General features: G+C 36.8%; 1 protein-coding gene across 1 annotated transcript; it reads left to right on the forward strand.

Annotated features, from left to right (window-relative positions):
• The first annotated feature begins 8,726 nt into the window (after window positions 1-8,726).
• On the forward strand, window positions 8,727-14,449 carry LOC149454793 (serine/threonine-protein kinase SBK1-like). The gene is made up of 5 exons (XM_089687116.1): window positions 8,727-8,901; window positions 9,472-9,674; window positions 10,061-10,190; window positions 14,147-14,251; window positions 14,385-14,449. The coding sequence occupies exons 1-5, from the start codon at window positions 8,727-8,729 to the stop codon at window positions 14,447-14,449; spliced, it is 678 nt and encodes a 225-aa protein (XP_089543242.1).
• The last annotated feature ends 642 nt before the right edge of the window (window positions 14,450-15,091 follow it).

Consider the following 15,091-nt stretch of genomic DNA (forward strand, 5'->3'; position numbering starts at 1 on the left):
ACTCATATTGTAACAGTCACCCCCTTGTAGCCAGTAAAACCAGACCACACATGTAATATTGGTTTATATGCAATCTCCTTTACGATTTATAGTTTTGCCTTTGTATTCTGAAGACTCTTTAAGCACAAAATGATGTCTACTGACACATTGGACCCCTTTGGAAGGCAGCAGGGAGGGGGACTAGACCCCATAGGCAGGCAGCAGGGAGGGGGACTAGACCCCATAGGCAGGCAGCAGGGAGGGGGACTAGACCCCATAGGCAGGCAGAATGGAGGCAGATTGGACCCCATTGGCAGGCAGCATGGAGGTAGACTCCAGTACAGCTCTGTGATCTCTCTTCCATAGATCTGGATCTCAATATCTGTAGTCCATCATTTGCTCTGGATGTACTAAGTTCATAATCACAAAAGAAAAAAAAAAAATCACAGATTACAGTTCTCAGTAGTCCAATAATAAATAAGTCTGAAATGCGATCTGATCATGTTTCACTTTTTTCTTGAACATCCTTCCATAAAGATTTTAATTTGGTATAGCTGACTTAGTTAAGTCCTTTGGATCAGCTTTCTTGACTTCCTGAAATTATACTTTATTAGTGTGAGCAGAAATTATTATTATTATACAGGATTTATATAGCGCCAGCAGTTTGCTCAGCGCTTTACAATATAACGGGAGACAATACATCAACAATACAGTTCAATACAAGAGGGATAGGAGGCCTGGGTATCCAAAGATACTCATTCAAAGTTCTTTTTAAACCTTTAAATATTCACATTGCTCAACCAACCAACAGCAGCAAATGTTAGCCTAGTCTTTCCATCACATTTACTGAATTTGTCTGGTGCCATGGGCTTCCTTCATTACTTTTATCATTTCAGTCCTTTCTTCAACTTTACCAGTCTTGTCCATCAACTTCTCCATAAAGCTCAAAATTTTTAGTAGCTATTCAACGGTACACCACCACCAAATAAAAAAAAACGTATCCCACAATGTTCTAAGACTGGAATATTCCATAGAAAGGATTGAGGCACAAAATTTAGAATAACAATGGTGTCTATTTTGAATAGCCAACACCTGATAGTCAATAGACAGAGGGGACATGATGAACAATGGTGATGGGATCCTGTATGTACAGTATGCTTAGAATGAACAATAGTACAGGTGGACCCCCCCAGGAAGACAATAGGAACAGTAAACATTGGCAGTGTTATGCTAATAACTACCACAAGCAATTCACCAGCCAATGTTAGGGGGGCAATACACCTCAAAAGTCAACCTCAACTTATAATAATGTATTCTAGATGTAACAGATATTAAAAACACAATCCAACAAATACGTATCTGCTGAACTGACCACACACACACACAGCTCCATACCCTAGAACGTGTTTTAGCCTTGCACAGAAAGACCAAAACTCATCTATTTAAAATAATTGGAAGTAATGAATTAATTTCCACTTTCCCAGCAATGAGAATGCTTAAAACATTAAAATCATCTCCATAAGTTTCTCCTAGTTTCACTTTCCTGCAAAATACAATGGGGTTGATTTAGTAAAACTGGAGAGTGCAAAATCTGGTGCATCCCTGCATAGAAACCAATCAGCTTCCAGGTTTTTTTGTCAAAGCTTAACTGAACGAGCTGAAGTTAGAAGCTGATTGGCTGCCATGCAAAGTTGCACCAGATTTTTCACTCTCCAGTTTTAATAAATCAACCCCAATGCATTTCAGTGACACAAAATTTAAATAATGAAAAAACTGTTAAGGCTTTTATTAAAAAAAGTCAAGCTTTTTTGCCTTATAAAAAAAAAAAAAAAAAAACAACATACTGAGAAAAAAATACGTAAAAACTTTAAAAAAAAAAAAAACAATCTTTCTGTTCCTTCTTAATAAAAATATGTCACCAACAAAAACACAAACCCAAGAAACTGAAGTAAGTTGAGCACATTTTAAACAAATCAAATTAAACCCAAAAATTTCCTCTACTGGTATCCTCCCCATTAAATTGAACTGTGTTTAATGGTTCTTCCAATATATTTATGGGAGATCTAAATATTGAAAAACAATTCTGTGGTGTATCCTCCCTGTTTGTTTTGGAGGTCTTCTAATACCCACTATGTTGCACTGAAACCCTCAGTTGAGGGTTCTGACAAGTGGTCACAAATTAAGTTACCCAATCAATATACTTTACTAAATTATACCACTAGAGATAATAGATCCCAGAGAGTTCATAGTCTTATAGTCATGAGTTGCAGGAAACAAAAATTGCTTGATTCACTCACCAACACCAGTCAGTGTTGATGGGGGAATCCTTCCCATGGAGCTATTGTGTTCCCCTGGTGGAGATAGGTGGCATGGGGAGTCTATATTAGCTGCTAGCAATAATCACATAGAAAACCCAACTGGTTGTTTGTACTTAATTTAATCGATTAATCAACTTAGGAACATTCACCACGCCTATACATAGTTTAAATCTTGGCAGGTCTCTGCTGAACCGTCCAAAATTTGAACCTTCTATGGTGGGCTTTAGTTACAAAGCTTTCCATACTAGACATGGCAGCCATTTCCAGCAGGTGGTGCACACAGTTTCAAGTAATTACCTTAAAACTTTTCAGAGTTCTGCTAACAAGTTGAGAAAATAAGTGATAAACAAATAAAATGTTTTTTGGTTTTCTTTGTGTTATTTATTTTTCTAAGTCATTAGTCTGAGACTACAATATTCCGTACACCCAAGGTGTTGGAGCACAGAAATTTACCATAACAATTAGATCTACCCTCAATGGTTTCAGCCTACACCCAACAGACAATACACAGAGGAGTGACTGAAGGCAATGGTGATGGGATTTGGTAATTACAGTAAACAAACAATAATAGAGGTGAACACCCAGACACTCAGCAGAAACAATTGACAATGACAATGGCTACCATTTCCACCAACAACAATGTTTTGTAGTGTATACCAAAAGAACCTAAAAATACTCCATACTCTGGTCCACTGACCACACACAGCTTTATACACTAGAAAGTTTTTACAATGCACAGAGAAAAAAATAAAACTATAATTTATCTGCAACATCTGTATTCACTTTATTCATTTTCTACAAAGTTCCCCTTTTCCAAAAATGAGGAACCTAAAATGTGTGCATTACCAAACATCCTCCCTGCTACATTTAGCTTTAATTTCATACAAATACAATGCATTTCAATAAAACAAATCACAATAAACTAAAACAAGTTTTAAAAAAATAAAAATCTGTCAATTCATGATTTTTTACCTTAATAATAAAATAAACAAAAAAAATAAATAAAATAAAACAAAATAATATTTCCTCTTCAGTTTACTATTATCCCTATTAAATTGACCGGCTTCAGTTGGTTCTTCCAATATCCTTTTCCTGAATATGGCAATCCAGCAATCTAGTAATATAGAAGGTAATTATCAAGCATGTTCTACTATCCAACCTAATGCAGAGTAGCTGGTTATTTCCTGCATTTCCTCCACATTTGGTCTATGATTCCCTATGCCTTGCTCAATAAAGTACTGGAAGTATGGGACACACTGGTGAGGCCACCTCCTTACCTTTACTATGGCACCCCAAAAACACTTCATTACCCTTAGAGAAGATAATCTGGATTTTACCAACATCAGGGGGTTTATTAACCTTTTCAGTTAAAATAATTTGGCCCCCAATGTGATCTGGACTTGTCACAATGGAGTACTCTCTATTTTTTGTTTGGTGACCTCAAAGTGAACATTTAAAGTAAAGTAGATTGTGGAGACAAAATACAACAAATACAAACCAGACATGACAATAAAGACATTGGCCCTCAAACTTTATATGTAAATCCTCTGCTTGTAAAAGATTAGTATATATCGTAAGAATCTGCAGAAGATGTTTGAAGCTTTTAGTGATGGAACATCTTTGTTAAAACCTTTAAAGAATAACTTTACTTTCAGGGTCCAATCACAGCTCAGCATTCCAGCCTTTGTCAGGTCATATATATTGCCCACTTTATAGTCTCAGGTGGGTGGAATTCTATGTTGGTTTTAGATTGTATATTTATTATTTATATATGGATGCATGTTTATATTTCATTTATTTAGACAGATATTTTATACATAAACTTTCCATGGTTAAATTGGGTCAATGTGAAATTTTGCATTTTTGTAAATTTATGTTGAGCAATTTAATAAAAATATATTATTAAAAGAATATTAAGACATTTTATACATTGTCTCTATAAAAACTTTTCATCTAAAAACGGTTTCCTTGGTTAATTAAATCATTTAAAATTAGTTTCAGGGTAATTTCCCCGCCCTCATCACACTGGCACAGCATAAACAATCCCCATTCATATGGACCTACCTGCTCCACCCTTCAGGAGCCCATTCCAAAGTCACCAATCATATGTTAATGAGCAGCTCCTCTGCGTTGGCCAATCAGAATCTCATTTAAGAAATTCCTTTTTCTCCCCACATATATACCAGACCTCCAGTTCTTACTTTCAGTGACTCTCATTTTGCTTGTAGCAAAAGTGATTCATTTCCTCCATTGACTGCTTCCCGCCAGAATTGCTTTTCAGAAGACCACATAGATTTCCTTCGTGAAGACCGACTTGGAGACCATCTATACCTTCATTTCCCAAAGTAAGTCATATAGAACTTCATAGTTTTATAATCCTCAGTTTTATCCTTAGCTAGCATTTTTCTCTACTATTAAGAGATGTACTTAGCAGAAATTTAAATAGTAAAAATGTAGAATGTTCTCTATTTTTTCACTTACCTGTTATTTATTGTCAGACAAATAGGCCTTTTATTTTAGAGATTGATATATTGATTAAATATCCACATGATATTGTGATCATTTATTTTTAAAATATATTCATCATTAATCTTTACATTCAGATATTCATTCTTCATGTACACTTGAAATAGTTAAAAAAAACAATTACTCCTCAGGTTGTCTGTTAGATGGTAGATTAGCAGTTGCTTGTTAAACGCAATTCAAAATCAAGTTTTTTTTACTGAGTTCAAAATTTTGCCATTCCTATAATTTTGCCATTCCTGTCTGACTTTTTCATACATACAAGTGTTTTCCTAATTTTCTTTGTCATCATATTTTACAATTCGAGATGAGCGAATCGAACCAGGCGAAGTGGAATTCGATTCGATTTTCAGGAAAAATTTGATTTGCGTCGAATCCGAATATTAGCCTACTTCGGGTGCGCGAATCGGATTTTTCCCGATCAGTCGGCAAAAAAAGTGTCCCTGCAGAGAGCTCCGCTATTTCTGACAGTTCTCTGACAGTTCCTTCACATGTACAGCGGTTGAAACATTGTATCTATTTGTTTCCATTTAGGAAACAGATGTTTTTATTCGGAAACAGATACAATGTTTCAACCGCTGTAAATGTGAAAGTCAGAGAACTGTCAGAAATAGCGGAGCTCTCTGCAGATACACTTAGCGGAGCTCTGCAGATACACTTTTTGCCGGTTTGGAATTCTTCTTATTTTCATCCTACTTCTTCTTCTTCTTCATCCTCAGAGGATGAGGATGAGGATGATGAAGAAGAAGAAGTAGGATGAAAATAAGAAGAATTCCAAGCCGGCAAAAAGTGTATCTGCAGAGCTCCGTTATTTCTGACAGTTCTGTGACATTCCCTCCATACAGCGGTTCAAACATTGTATCTATTTGTTTCCTTCTCTTTCTCATCCTTCTCATCCTTCTCCTTATCCTTCTCCTCATCCTTCTCCTCATCCTTCTCCTCATCCTTCTCCTCATCCTTCTCCTCATCCTTCTCCTCATCCTTCTCCTCATCCTTCTCCTCCTTCTTCTCATCCTTCTCCTTCTCATCCTTCTCCTTCTCATCCTTCTCCTTCTCATCCTTCTTATCATCCTGCTTCTCATCCTTCTCCTTCTTCATCTTCTCATCCTTCTTCTCATCCTTCTCCTTCTCCTCATCCTTCTCCTTCTCCTCATCCTTCTCCTTCTCCTTCCTCATCTCCAAGGGCATTTAAATTAAAGGTACAGTGTTCTGCACCAATTTAAAGGCTCTCTGAAGCCTAGAAACCCTTTTAATAAGTTAAATTCGTAGCGAATTAATTTGCATCGAATCAAATTTCTTCCTCAAATTCGGCGAATCAGCCGAATCAAATTTTTGAATAATTCGCTCATCTCTATTTACAATGACAGCCTAACAATACAGATTTCTTAGCAGAAGGTTACATTGCCCACCAAAAGGGATTCAAGGATTGTCTTTGGTTAGAGATCCATAGATTGATGGAATATCCACATTATCCTGCAATATGTAATTTCTACAATCTACCCAACCTCATGCATTACATTCAGATGTTCTTTCTTCATGTATCCTTGAAATAAAATGAAACCGTTCCATCCTAGGTTGTCTGGTAGGTTGTAGATTAGCAATTGCATGCTAAACAATTCAGTACCAAAAGATTTTTTATTTCCCTAAGTTTCATATGTTGCCATTCCTGTCTGTCTTTTTGTACACGCCATTGTTTTCCTATATTTCTCATTCATCATATTTTACAATGACAACCCAGCAATACAAATGTCGTAGCAAAAAGATTAAATAAAAGAATGTTTTAATGTTCCCTGAATTTAGATGATTTTATCTTTATTTCCCTTGCCTGTTATTATCCTACAAGAATGATTAAATGATTGCCTTTTGTTGAGCGATCCATAGATTGATGGAATATCCACATTAACTTGCAATATTTTATCTACCCAACCTCATGCATTACATTCAGATGTTCTTTCTTCATCTTCCCTTGAAATAAAATGAAACCGTTCCATCCGAGGTTGTCTGAGAGATTGTAGATTAGTAGTTGTGTGTTAAACAACAATTCACCATCAAAAGTTTCTCACCATTCCTGTCTGTCTTTTTGTACATGCAACTTTGTTTCCCCCCTAATTTTCTTTGTTTTTCCAAATTTTCCAATAAGAACCTGTTTTATCAGTAAGTTAAATAGACAAACGTTTTTATGTTCCCTCAATTAGATTTTTTACCTTTTATCTAAATTGCCTGTTATTGCCCTACAAGTATGAATAAATTATTTTCTTTTGTTTAGAGGTCTGTGTATTGATTACATTTTTTTAGAATATAACCAACTTCATACATACATTGAGATTTTCTTTCTTCATGTATCCTAGAAGTAAAATTATACAGGTCTTCTTAGGTCATCCTAGATTGTCTGTTAGGCAATTTTCAGTTTGGTTTGAAAGCACAATCCAGCAAAAAAATGTTTTCATAGTAATCGGGTTCCAAATTCCACTATTCCCATTTGTCAGATTTAGTACATGTGGGGTTCTATTTTCTCTTCCACTATATTGTTACAATGACAAGCTTACATAACATTGACTAGAATGTTGGCAACTCTGACCAGCAACTCAATACAATGGCTGTAGCTAGAGGCCAACTCCAACCAATCCCATTTATTTGCTTGTGTGGAATTTTAAAGGGCACGTTGGCTAAGAAAAGGTCGAGAAACACTCATCTATAGTGTATTCATAGCAAGACCAGTATAGGTCCATGATGAGGGACCCCTTGTATTTCCCTGTTACTATATAATGCTAAAATGCAGTTTTTCATTGTCCAGTTATACCTGACTCTGGTATATTTCCTACTGTGAATTGATATTGGTCACCTTTGGAAATAGCTGCCAAACCTTCTGTTTATGTACCTGTTATTAATCTTTAATAAAAATATCATGGGACAAAAAAAACTTACAAAACCTAATAAAAGTTTTCATTCTTCCCCCACTTGTGTTCTCCTAAAGGAGGTTTTGCTGACCACACACATGAAGTGAGGGAATATCGGACGTCAGAAATGGCAATAAAAAGTTAAAAGATGTTCTAACCCTTTTGGGTTTTTGTCCAAATTCTTTGGTTGGATTTGTGCTTGAAGTCTCAGGAAGTCACATATCTTTAGTAAATAATTTTACTGTATTACAGCAAAGTAAAACCAGGGACTTCCTAGGATGGCACCTAAGGACAGAAAGTCATCACCCAGCTATAAAAGATATTTTCATAAATGTTAGTCATATCATGCAAAAGTTTAAAAGATTCACACATGATGTTCAATACAAAAACTTTTGTATGATGTGACTAATACATTTGGAATTTGTATCCCCATGTTTTGAATTGATATCCCTGGCTGCCATCCTAGGAAGTCCCCGCTTGTTACCTTGTTGTAGTCATTTGTTGGTTTGGAATGATGGCACTCTCGGTCCTTTGCCCAGTGCCATTCTACATCACTCCTTTCTCTCTTTGGAATCTATAAAATAATTGGACTTCTTACATATAACTTGTATGTATCAGAGTAAGGGTTTGTGTCCATAGAATCAGTTTGATGTCCATTTGAGACCCTTCTAAAATAATTTATAATACTGTATATTGACAGGTGAATTTGATCGGCTTCAAGTGGGTTTTGCATTACCATAGACTTATATAGGAAAGCAATATCCACTTGCTGTGAATAAAAGCTCATCAACATAAGCCCAACATGTATTTAATAAGAATTGTAAGCATATATCAGCTTTAAAATGTAAAATAACTGTCTTTAGTTACAATACTACCCCCCCCCCACCTCTAATGAAGGTGACAATTAATAACAGTAACTGGGTGATATCCAGAGAGATGATTAATGCCGCTTACTAATGATTAGTGCCAAATGAAACTAATTTGTATGTTTTGATGTTGTGATTCCAGAATGGCTTCTAGCATTGTAGAAGTAACCAAGAACACTGCAAGGAAACTTCTTGAGCTCATTGCCGAAACCTCAGAAAACCTGAGGATGATGGAAGTCACAGACCACTTCCACCCCATCAAAGAGCTCGGGACAGGATCGTACGGAAAGGTTCTCTTGGCCAAACATCGGGGTTCAGGTAAATTTGTAGCCTAATTCATGTAAAGAGAATGATTTACAGAATCAGTTGTGCTTCTGAATGAGTGGAAATAAACTAAGGAAAAGAGTAACTAGCAGGTAAAGGTTCTTCGGTTGCATGGTGCAACAAGGGGGATCATACTGTAGATATTGCATCACCAGAGGAGGGGAGACTATAATGAACAAGTCTGCCATAATATACAAGTCTGATATTTACATATTCTAGTTAATGCTCTGGGTGCCCTCTGCAGATTTAGTTCTATTTAGAGCTCAGATCTCTAAAGGATCTTTAATTCTAAACTGAGATATGAGTGTGACATCCAAGATCTAAGAATCAACAGAATGCTTCGGCTGCAGAACATTTCCAAAGCTTTGAACAGCATTTTTTAAGTTTCTAAGTTTTCCCAAGCCCCCTTCCAGTTTTTGAGTGATGATTATGGATCTTAATAAGTCAGAGCTTTTAGATTTACATAAACTTTTGACTAACTTTAGTAGGTTTTTAGCAAGCTTCATCATTTCTCTAATGTTAGGTTTATGATACTCATTGTCTTTTTTTGTCTCTTTTCAACAGATGAGTTGGTGGCTATGAAACTGATGAGTAAAGAGACAACTCCAATGGACAACTTCCTAGTGGAATACGGAATGTCTCTTAGTCTCAGCGGCCATCCAAATATCATCGCAACCCATGAAATCGCTTTCCAAACCAGCAACGACTATGTCTTTGTCCAGAAGGTGGCACCAGCTGGAAATCTTCAGTCAATAGTAAAGTCAAATGTAAGTTTGTATCAAAACTTTATTGATCTTTTTAAATCACGATTTCTAGTTTTAGTTACTTTAAAGCATTTCTGAGATTTAAAGATTCCTTTCCCAGGGCAGTGAGTTGTTAGGATGTATAGTTGGCATACGCTTGTTGTTTTAGGTATGTGTATCACTCAAGTTATGAAGCAAGGTTTAAAATGGAGTAAGATGGGTTAAGATGGATCTTGCACCATTAATGGCACCATTTTGTATGCTGACAGTTTTCCTTTAATCATACTCCTTGTGTATTCAGCTAATGTATGTTTGTTTCCCTGTACAAGAGGTAAGGTGGGTTCAATATGTTGGGTAACATTGTGCTATATTTGTGTCTGGTGAATAATTTTCTCTTTTTTTTTCTACAGGTTGGTTTAAATGAAGATGTTGTAAAGAGTTTTGTTCCACAGGTAGCGAGTGCCTTAGACTTTATGCACAGCAGAGGAATGGTCCATCGGGACATTAAACTGGACAACATTTTGCTCATGGACATTGAATGTAAGGAAGTCAAATTAGCAGATTTTGGACTGACGAGGCTCCGGGGCACACAAGCACCATGTATGGCCTGGTCCATCCCATATACTGCTCCGGTTTTGTGCAGCTTAAAAGAAGGGGATCAATTGCTGCTGCACCCGAGCATTGACGTGTGGGCGTTTGGAGTCCTGTTGTACACAGCTATGACCGGCTCATTTCCTTGGGAAGAAGCAGGGGGTCATGACCCCATGTATCGGGAGTTTGCTTGGTGGCAAACAAATAACCTTGGCACCAGGAAAGTGGCAACAATTCTCCATTGAAGCCAGGCAGATGTTCTGGGACTTTGTCCCTCAATGCTTCTGAGAGGTGTTCTGCTATGGACATTTTAAAATATGTCCACCTGCCATGGAAAGTAAAAATGCCTCCAGAGAATCTAACCAGGAAAACGGTCATACATGTGATATAACAGAGTGCTGCTGTCCATTGTGGAGCCTCATCAAGTTCTGCCTCATACAAGTCTCATGTCCTAGGGGAAGGTAAGTGTCTAAATCTTAGGACTGCTGGCTTTTTCTGTATCTGGTCACATGTTTGCTTATCTACTGTAATTGCTGATTTCATAAATACTAGCTCTTAGCATAGGAAAACCGTATATAATGAGCCACAGCAGCACAGATCTAATTGGACCACATGTCCACTTCTTTCCACCACAGTTCTCAAAAGCAATTTCACTATTCAAACATATACCATTCTAAAGCTATAACACCGATGTATGCTTACATGGTACCTACACTAATTACACATTCATTCTGTTTGGCTTTAGTCTCCCAATGCTTCCCCTGCCTAAGAAAATATTATATGGTCAAATTACGGGACCCTCTGCTCCAGGGCCACAGAGCAGCTAATGGCATGGTTATACTACATAGAAATTACATTGCACTTCTTCTCACCATTGATTTTATTGTTCTCCTTAAATGGCCTTAAAACTCATTTCTAGTTTTATTCTTTCATGTGGTAGGAGGGGGGCCTGTTTACAAAAACAAGCAATGTTCACCCTCCCCAAGCTCTAGTGATCCCCCATATTGTCTTTGCTCCAGATTCGGTCTTTTCCAGGATTTGACACCCAATGTTATGCAACATCTTCTGTGAGCTGACAGGGAAATGATTCAGGGAGCCAAGCTCACCGCATCACATGAGCCCAGTTCTCTGCAGCAGCATTCAGGACCTGTTCCCTGCTGGAGGATAGATGAGGATGGGAAACACATGTGAATCATATGTCCAGCCCGGCCAGCAAGAAAAAGACAGATTTAAATAAAGCTCCTAAACATGTGTACTATATTAGAACAAATTGATGGTTTTTAAATTTTGTTGTTTTTCTTTTCACTTTTTTTGTTCATTGTCAAGTTTATTGGAATGTGTGTTCTGCAATCCTTCTGTACAAGGCATGTATGGTAAGTATAATATTGTCATAATAAATGAAGACTTTAATGACTCTATTGCAGTATGGACGGCGGAATTAGACCAATTTGAGTCTAAAATTAAAATTTCCAAAGCATATAAAGTGATATTTGAAGTAGAAAATCAGGAAGACTGCTATGATTAAAGCTTTTGTAAAGAAATGTAAGTACCTTGACCCAACATTAGCCATAGCACAGGAATGACAAAATCTGAACCAGATAGCAAGTTTCATTGATAAAATTAGGAGACAGTTGAAACAATCTCATTTATGAGGTAACCATGATTCAATGTGACAAAACAAAAAAAAGGCAGCAGTTATGTCAGGAACTACAGGTCCCAGTAAGAATGACAACAGGTGCTGGTGAGTCAAAGCGTCTACCACATGTTTTTACCATCATGGACCAAGCCATGTGAGAAGACAGTGCTGGAAATTAAAAAAAAAAAAAAAAAAAACACACACTATGGAAATCGGAAATAAAAAAGCAGCTTTTGTACAACCTGCTCTGTCATGGTAAAAAAAAAAGTTTGACTGAATTGCTGTACGGCTCAGATTAGTAATTTGATTAGCAACTAGTCAGACAATATGGTGAAAAGGAAAGAACAAAGGAAAACCAGGTGTAGCACATTACCATAAAAAAAGTGTGAAATAAAATAGGTGTTGTACTCACAAAGGAGAATAAAGTCAAGGCACATCATAAAATAACAGCTGGGTCAACACCGCACTGAGTAAGTCTGCAATGGGGAGTGTAGACATCCAATAGGGTGACACGTTTCAAGGACTTGCCTCTTCCTCAGAGCCTGGCTCTTTGTTCTTTCCTCATTCAGTATATTTGGATTCCCCCGGTCCATTTGAGGGCAGCAAGGTGTGCATGTTCCAGGACATTCTTAATGTCGTTGTAGCCTGCATCGAGTCCATCCCCAAGCGCAGGAGCATTTGTGTTTGCTGGTTCAATGTGGTGAAAAGGGCTGTCACTAACCGATAGTTTATTACCATTGCCAAAATTAGAAACACACTGAGATTCATCCTCAATACCATTGGAATATGTTGCTCCAATTGTATTGGATGACATTGGAAGACCATATGTACAAGGTTTACTAAATGGTAAAAAGATGACATTTTTGGTTGATAGTGGATCTGAGATCAGTCTAACCAGAGAAATCATACCTGTGAAACCTAACTCACCCATGTGTAATATAAAGGGTTTATTACAGGTCATTCCACTGCTAGACGGGTGTCTAATGTAACATTAGAAGTACCTGGGCTAGTGACAACACTGACATCTGGTTTTGTCACGGTGCAGAGAATATTCTTGGCATTGATGTAATCAATAGTGTTAATTGATCCCTCTGTATACAGTAATGTTTCCATGACTAATAAGTCTACAACGCAAAAATGGCCTGATACGGATGGTAATTGTGCTTTAAAAAGGAAGTGGTACAAAAGTTTTCCAAGTTTGTGCTCAAAGTTTACAAATGACATAGGAACTTTCAAAATACAGAATTGAATATTGGAGGGAAAAGCACCAATACCTCTTAGTCAGTATGAGTTACCACTAGAATCAACTGGACCGCTTTCTGCCATTATTCAAGAGTTCGTACAACTTGGCATGTTAAAGAAAGCACAGTGAGCAGCAAATAACTGTATTTGGCCTATCAAAAAAGCTGACAATTCATATTGTCCATTGACTTCAGGACACTGAATATATATTACAAATAAAAAGCAGTTGTTCCCGATCATTCTAATATGAAGTTACATTTGGATGCCGAGGCCAAAGTGTTCTCAGTACTGGAAGTTGCTAACAGCCATTCTTCCATCCCCTTAGCTAACAGTTGTCAGTACAAGCTAGCTTTCAAGTTCCAGAAAGACCTATACATTCACTCGATTAATAGCTGGCCTAGATATCAGCGATGGTGTAGTCCATGAGTCTATAGCGAAAATACTATCAAAGTCAATGTATTTTTCAGCATGTAGATAGGATTATGCTGAGTATGCAGAACATTGATGAACATATTGCTCTTTTGTCTGCGTTGTTTAAGGCCCAAAAGTAAACACAGAAAGTTCAACTGTTGAAAAACCTTCACATGCAGATTAGTCAAGGAAAGAGACAATTGTAATAAACAGTCAGCTCCATCACTTCCATTCCAACAACTCAAAGCATTGCAGCAATTTTTGAATAAAAAAAGAGTGCAAAGAGTTAATACATTTACGTTTTGCTAAGAAAGTTATACCATTTAATCTTTTGTGGAGTAAAGATAATATAGTTGACCAAAATTTTCCAAATAAGGTTTTAGAACTCTTGAGGGAAAAAAAAAAAAAAAAAAAAAGATTTGCAGAAGGCTCCAACATTAGATATAATAGGTTTGTTCTGAAGCCCCTTTTTTTGAAAACTCATGCATCTGAATGCAATTTCAGTAACTGTCTCAATTAAAAAGGTAATGAAAAAATAATTAGCTACTTCTCCAGAGTGAAGATTGGAAAAACCTTGTGTCAAATGTACAACAACTGCTAAGTGTTTATTATGCAGTCAAAGCATCAGAGCTTAGTGAAGTCAAACAGGATTATATTGCAGACCGACTGCTCATCAAGGAGGAATTTGTGAGAAATACAATTTCAGAAAATGTCATGAAAGGTATTCTATGTCAGCCAAACACATTGAGAGAGATGTAACAGGAAGACATTTTCAGGAAAAACAAAAAAACACAACCCACATACCGACATGTTTGTGTGGCTGTATCAGAAAAGTCTTTACCTCACATTTTTAGCACAAGAACTGAAGGTGGTGTGGAACCAGTCAGTATTACTGCAGAACAGTCCAACACCAGAATGACATCAGCACAGAAAACAGTTACGCATATTTCTAATTTTTATAGAGAAGACATAGTCCATTGTCATCTCTGGGGTGATACAAAACCTGTTTGCAAAAACAGAGTTGAGTCATGCCCAAAAAGATGTTGCATCCCGTCATACCTAGATTTCACACTTTTGTAGTTTAGGTCATCTTAGACAGGACAAGGACAGTACTTTGATATATAGAAGTTTTCTGTGAAAAGAAATGTTGCTTCACATAGTGTTCCAAATTCATAAAACTATTGTCCCATAATTAACATTTGTTAAAAAAAATTAATATACCAGGATAAGGTAAACGGTTTTGTTTTAGATGCCATTTCTGGCAAAGAAATGCAGTATCATTACTTTGGCACAAACATGGAGAAACAAACTCAAAGAAGAAATATTGATAACATCAGAAAGAAAGTGTAAAAAATTAAAAAAAAAAAAAGAAAATTTGTTATCACAGGACTCTCTCATTGACATTTTTATTTATAAAAATGTATGACTTTTTCCAGCCCAGCAGAGAACAAGTCTAAGACCCTACAAAAGACTTGCTTTTATCTAGAAATTTTCCAAGATAGTGACACTGACAGCCGCAGACTTGTATGGACTTAGTTGCATACAAGTAGCTCCATAACCT

The sequence above is a fragment of the Staurois parvus genome, unplaced genomic scaffold (assembly GCF_062004578.1).
Source record: "Staurois parvus isolate SC_StPar_1 unplaced genomic scaffold, SC_StPar_1.0 ptg000417l, whole genome shotgun sequence".
In the NCBI taxonomy this organism is placed as follows: domain Eukaryota; kingdom Metazoa; phylum Chordata; class Amphibia; order Anura; family Ranidae; genus Staurois; species Staurois parvus.